This window comes from Ananas comosus, linkage group 23, assembly GCF_001540865.1.
Source record: "Ananas comosus cultivar F153 linkage group 23, ASM154086v1, whole genome shotgun sequence".
NCBI lineage: Eukaryota > Viridiplantae > Streptophyta > Magnoliopsida > Poales > Bromeliaceae > Ananas > Ananas comosus.
Window position 1 is genome coordinate 6,288,980 of NC_033643.1, and position 7,161 is coordinate 6,296,140.

At 39.4% G+C, this 7,161-nt stretch overlaps 1 protein-coding gene across 1 annotated transcript; it reads right to left on the reverse strand.

The window, feature by feature from the left end:
• LOC109728396 lies at window positions 2,937-4,055 on the reverse strand. The gene is made up of 2 exons (XM_020258786.1): window positions 3,807-4,055; window positions 2,937-3,707 (listed from the first exon to the last, which is right to left on the reverse strand). The coding sequence occupies exons 1-2, from the start codon at window positions 4,053-4,055 to the stop codon at window positions 2,937-2,939; spliced, it is 1,020 nt and encodes a 339-aa protein (XP_020114375.1).

Here is a 7,161-nt window from a genome sequence, read left to right on the forward strand (position 1 = left end):
GCTGAATTTATTGCAACTAAACTGTGTTTGATCGAGCATCTAGCAATCAAACAAATAATTATGAACATATGTTTGCGTGCTCGGCTTCTTTGCTTACTTGCTTTTACTTTTAATTCTTTCCTTTCCTTCCCTGATTCAACTTTCCTTAAATGTAAAGGGTGCAATTGGTAGCCCTACGCGGGGGTGCGGCCGTGCTGATTGTTATTTTACTTAATTAAATTGGGCATTTTAGTTTGGGGGCCTGTTATTATTATTATTTTTTATTTTTTTTACTCGCGCTGTGTCTTGCTTCTTTCTTTTCCTTCTTCTTCTTCACTTCAATTTCTCTTCCCCCATTTTTTTTTTCCAGTTAATGGTGAACGGTCAATACGTAAAGTGAACAATTCGTATGACTATCTTGAAGTGGGATGGTAGTGATCAGTACTATTTTACTGAAATAAATTGGACATTCTAGGTTGGAAGGCCTGTTTAAAGGCAACCACCTCCTAATGTTTCTTCCATAATTGCTTCACGTTGTAGGTTGGAAGGCCTGATTAAAGGCAACCACCTACTGTTAAGCTTATGATGAAAAATAAGAGATGACAGATGCTTGCCTATGAACCTGAGCCTCATTATTATTATTATTTTTTACAATATTTTCTTCTTAGTTTATTTATGTGTTGGTCCTTAGTATTTTTGATTGGAATTTACTTTTCTCCACTTGATCTTACTGTCTTTTTCTTTTTTCTTTTTTCTTTTTTCGGTATGCATGAACTTTGCTTTTTTTGTCCTGGCGTTGGTGGCTGGTTGTGTGTTTTCTAAGCCATTTTTTTTTATCTACTGACTTGCTTTTCTGCAACACTTTACAAAAAAAAAAAACTAGCGTTTTCCCGAGTTTTTTTCTTACTTTGGTTTTCTAACTTCCTTCTTTATAGCACTTTACAAAAAAAAAAGAAAAAGAAAAGGGATTGACCTCCTTTTCTTGCAGTCAGAGCAATGGCAATTGTCCACTTTTCTTATGTTAGGATGCTTGGTGAGGTTTACAAACAACTTGGACTAGGAGTGCCCTAGGTTGTAGTGACCACAGATACTGAAGGCAAATATGTGGGATATGTGGATCTGCAAATTCCACGCAGCGAAACTGTTGTCCAAATTGTTCGTTGTTCGAGCTCCCAGTTCCCTACTTCTACTGGCGTTGCTCTTAAGAGGCTTAAAGATGAATGCGACTTGCAATTCAGAGATATTAATTACCATGACTATCTCTTGTACAAAAATTTATATGACCATCAAACAACCAATTATGCCGTTTTATCTGCACAGTATAGTAATCTTTCTAGGGATTATAACTTTTTGAAGGAATGTTACATAAGTATAGTGGCTCAAAAAAATGAATATGTGAATGAGCGAATCAAGCTCCGTAATGTCATTGGGGAGTGCTATGCCGTAGTGAACCGTATTACTGCTGAACTGCCTACTGCCGAGGCGGATCCCTTTGAGGCCATGTCCAATCAGATTGCTTAGTTGCTCAGGCATCTTAACTAGTCCATGCTTTCGTTTTCGGCAAAGTTATATATTTTGCGCATGGCATTTTGGTTTGGCATGAAATAATATATGTACTTTGCTTTGTATTTAGTGTTTTGCAGTTTATGTAACCTCTATTTCACTCCAAATTCTCAGTGTAGTTTCTTCTATATTTTCGTTTCTCTCTCTTCTCCCAAACTATGGCTCAATTTTTTTACCTCTTTTTAGTTGACTTCCTGTAACGCCCCCAAATAGTCCCACATTGGGTGGGATACTGATTCCGATCAGTTTATATGAGGCATCGCACGCTAGTAATAATAACTGGGCTTAAGCATTTTGGGCTGGTGGTTTGGGCCCAACGAGTTATTGTTGCTAGCGGATCGGGTCGTTGCAATTGGTATCAGAGGATTTTAATGCTCAAACAGAGGGTTTATCACATATATAAAACGAATTTTACGATTTACAATCGAATGGGATAAAGATTTCGAAACAAAACGACACATGCTTTCTCTTAGGCATTTTGCCGAACACATAGCGGACATTCCAATAAATGTGTATAATATGTGAAGTTTTATGCAACAAGATCATACAGAGGATACAAGAAATGACGTTAAACGATTCAAACGACGAAGATTAGATATAATGGAATCAGATTCTAATGGTTTCAGTTTCAATCATCAAGAGACGAGTATTCAATAATAATCACATAATTATGAATAAGGAGGTTGGATGATATTAAGATTTAGTGAAAAAGATAAAGAGAATCGAAAAAAAAAAAACCTCTTCAAAGACGGAGACAACGACGACGAGATACCGTCGGCGACGAACCAAAAAAAATGCTGATAGAGATCAAGCAAAAAGGGTTGCGGCAGCGGCGGCCACGGATAACGGCGACGACGGTGGTGATCAACGGCGTCGTGCACACGTGCGGGAGAGTGGAGCCGTACGGGTGCAATGAGGGAGAAAAAGGAGGTTGCGGATAGGTTAAACGGATGTTAGGGATAATTAGGAATTAGGGATTAATTGACACAAAATGCCACCGAGTCCCTCAAGAACTAATATTTACGAAAATGTCCAAATTTTAAAGAATAGGAGTCAAAATAAAGGAAACATAAGTATGGGGTGTTACATTCTCCCCTCCTAAAAAGAAGTTTAGTCCTCTAAACTTATCACATCTTAGCTCTCGAAGGACTAAGGATGCATCATCTTCATCTGCTCCTCGAGCTCCTAAGTAGCTTCTCGCTCAAAATGGTTGCTCCACTGAACTACTAGCATAACTCAAGATATTGTCTACTCAAACAATACTTCTACAAATGCGGTTAATCACAAGCTTCTCCCCGAAAGGTGCCCGACACAAAATATAAACAAAGGGTTCGGAGGTTAACAAATGATTTCGAACAAAAGCAAAAGAGGTAAAGAAATAAGTAGTTCCAGAATCAAATAGAACACGAGCCAAAAACAGAAGCCATGGAAAGAATACCAGGGACTACAGCATTAGATGCCTGAACATCCTGCTGGGAAAGAGCCTGAACATGACCTTGCGTCCGAGGTCTTCCACCTCTGGACTGATCGGTAGGAGGGATATGATCACGACCGGCTGGAGCAGAAGATTTCTCTTGAGGCTTCGATCTATTACTAGCATCAATACTAAGTAGAAGACACTGAGCTATCCGATGGTTCAAATCTCCACATCTAAAACAACCACCAGTGACGTGCCTGCAGTCCGAATCCTTATGCCATCCACCACAAACTGAACATTTCAGCTTCTGATCTCGATTTGGTTGTCCACCACGAGTTGGCGTATTACGCAACCTCTCTGAGTCATTAGATCTATCAGATTCTCTTGAATTTCGATCTCCTTCTCTGAAAGAATCTTTATTCCTCTTCTTCTGATTTGTCTTTCGCTCCTCTCGAGTCTGCCTCCATACTGAATCCAAAGATTTCGCTCTGGAAACGACATCATCATATGCCTCAAGGTGTAGCGGTGCGAGACCAGTGCGAATATGTCCATTCAATCCTTCCTCAAATCTCTTAGCTCGTGACTCATCATCATTTACTAGTTTTGGGGCGAAGTGGGATAGTCGGTCAAACTCGGCCTCGTACTCCTCCACAGACATCGAACCCTGCTTCAAATCTAGAAATTGTCTTTCAAGCTGGCGAAGCTTGCTCCTTGGGAAGTACTTTGCATAAAATGACGATCGAAAATCCTTCCATGAAAGGGCTGCTAAATCATTGCCGCGAGTTCTCAACTCGCTTTCCCACTAATTATTTGCTCTGCCTTGAAGCATGAACGTCCCGAATCTGACTTTCTCCTCATCGGTGCACTGCATGGCCGAAAATGCCTTCTCCATCTCTTTGATCCAATTTTCTGCTTCGTCCGGATTTGTAGCGCCCGAAAAAGGTGGAGGAGCAGACTTCTTAAATTCATTGATGCTCCTCTCTCGAACTCTGGAACTTGATTCTGCGGCACTAGGAGCTGGATTCTGTAAACTCTGTTGCTGAGTCTGAACTAGCCCGACAACAGCTTGTATCAAGGTGGCAACCAGGGGATCCATCGTGGTGCTCTGAGGTAAAGTGGTGGAGTGGGTGGGAATAGTGGTTTGCGGCGGTAGCGGAACAAAACTAGGATGTGCAGTCGACGGCGGAAACGAAAAGGTAGTGTGAGCGGCCGTCGAAGGCATCCCCGTACTAAAAGTCTGTTGCAGAGGTGGAACAAAAGCCGAAGGGTTCGTTGGAGGCGTTATGGTTGACTGAAGCAGATTCTGGATAGGTGGAACGGCTGCCAAGGACGTGGTATTCAAAAGTGAGGCTAAGGTGACGTCTAGATCTGCATCTCCGGATCTGGCTGGAGGCGGGTTCCTCGGTTGCTCATTATTGGTGTTGCTACGACGGGTCGGACGCACTATCTTAACAAGAGAGGATATCACAAACACGTAAATGCAAAACATTAACGAAAACTGTAAACAATAATCAAATAGGATCAAACACACGCCTACTTTTTACCCATCCTCACACGTCCTAGTAAACTCTCACAATCCTATACCTTAAAGTTACAAAAACTTTAAACCTAAGCTCTGATACCAAAGCATTTTGGGCAGGTGGTTTGGCCCAAGGAGTTATTATTGCTGGCGGGTCGGGTCGTTGTAATTGGTATCAGAGCCGAATACTAGCCGGAAGTGTGAGAACTAAGTGCTATGCGGGACAAAGTGCTACACCAACGGGTTTGGTGGGAGCCACCTCTTGAACCCGTAGGAGCCACCTCTAGAATCTCACATCGCCTGGTAATGGTCCTGATCTGTCTGTCCGTGATCTGATTTGGACCCGACGAGGACGTCAGGGTCTAAACAGGGGGAGTTTGTAACGCCCCTAATAGTCCCACATCGGGTGGGATACTGATTCCGATCAGTTTATATGAGGCATCGCACGCTAGTAATAATAACTGGGCTTAAGCATTTTGGGCTGGTGGTTTGGGCCCAACGAGTTATTGTTGCTAGCGGATCGGGTCGTTGCACTTCCGATTCTCCTTTCAAGTGTGAGGAATGCACCAGTTGTGCTCTTTTTTGTATTATTATTGGCTCTCTTAAAGTGTGGGAAGGGAAATAAGGCAACTCTTGATCATTTTCTTCTTCATTTGCCTAGTGAAGCCCCAGCCGAGCTACATGCTGGGAGGGATTTTTTTCTTTCCACAAACTACGTAGTAAAAAGGCTGCAATAATATTGGTCAATAGTATATACTTTTCTTTGTTGTCAGTGTTTTGCAGGTTATGTACGTAGCTTCTAATTCACTCCAATTTTAGTTTATACTCTCTCTTCTGCCAAACTATATATGGCTCTTAAAAAAAAAAAAAAAAAAAACTCTTTTTAGTTGACTTCTTAATTAAAAAATTTCTTGCAGTAATTTATCATGGAAAAATAGTTGGGTTTCCCTTTATGTGTGATTAATGCACCAATTGTGCTCTTCTTTTTATTATTATTTGTGCAATTAGTTTGCTAGGGTAATTTATCGTGAAAATGGGTGGGCTCCCTTAAAGTGTGAGAAATGAGTTCTTCCTCATTTGGCCAAAGAAGCCTCACTCGAACTACATGCTGGAACAGGGCATCCAAGAATAACAACAAAAAAACTCCAATATAGTATATGGTTGGGCCTGAATAGAACATCAAATGGGAAAAAAAAAATAATAATAAACACTTCCCTCTATTTTAATGCATGTTTATTTTCAGTTTAATGTATACTTTCTTCTATTTTAAATAGCTGACATCAACCATGTTTGTAGCCATCTAAATCATGAATTTTCTATTTTTCTATTTCCTTTTTATATTCCATAACTATTAAAAAAAAAACTTCTATATCTATTCTATTTTTTTTTTTTCATATATTCTCAGTGTAATTGCAGGTATCAGACCGTGTGCCATTATTTGCAATTAATTGCAGATACTTAATATCTTTCATCAACATAAACCTTCTTTCTTGCTGGGTCTAACTAAAAGTGTTTATAATATTAAGTTACTCATCCATACTTTCTTCCTTATATTACCTTTTTTGGACTAGATCTTTTAGAAAACTTTTTTCTTCATAACTCTCCCCATTTTTCCTACTTTATACTGATAAGTATTTGCTATTTGGATTGATTTTCATATTGTTAAAATAAAATCTTATTCAAATATGTACTTTCTAAAATTAGGATTAGGGGATTTTTATAGGCAAGAATTTAAGTTCTTTATCTATAATAGTTTTCAGCATACTTAGATACAAATCATTTCAAAATTATTTAGCATTAAGGATGCCTTTAGTTAACACTCAGATCTCTTCTTCTTTTTTTCTTTCTATACTTTGCCCTCTGGATTGAATGAACATATTACAAATATATAGAGAAAATAGAAAAAGAAGACGCCTTATACTTAATCAACAAAGAAGTGTTTCTCAAAAATGCCCTGCGAGACATATAAGTGTCATTATTCATGATGAACCTGGCAATCCTAGACTCCAATATAGAGAGAATAGAAAAAGGAGAAAACTTATCTTAACCTGCCGTAGAAATGCTACTGAGAAGCATTGTGTGGAAAATATAGATAGCATTAATGAGGCAGATTGTTTTAATTTGGTTGCCCGCTATGGTGAAACAAGTAGAGAAGGGGAGGGTTGCTCCAATTTACAAGTAGAAACACAAAGTGTCGACCACCTGTACCTAGGTTTGCCTCAATATGAGTGCCAATCATGTTCAGCTTTATTATGGTACAACGAAGAATATATAACCATCGAAAGCAGGCTATTCCAAGATTTTCTTTGTGTTGCCAAGAAGGTCAGATTAGTTTACCGCTGCTACAACAGACACCAAACATCTTGGATGATCTATTAAATTATCAAGGGCGTCCGGAAGCTACTAAATTCCGTGAAAATATTAGAATGTACAACTTTATGTTTGCTTTCACGTCCATAGGTGCAAAAGTAGATTACCAGATTAATAACAAGCCTGGCCGTCCATATGTTTTTAGAATTAGTGGTCAAAATCATCATGTGATGGGTTCTCTTCTTCCCCCTGATGGACATCGACCTAAATTTGCTCAGTTATACATTTATGACACCGAGAATGAGATAGATAATAGGATGCGAGCACTTGATGCACGTGGGAATCTTTTTAGTATTAATAAGGATATTGTGTC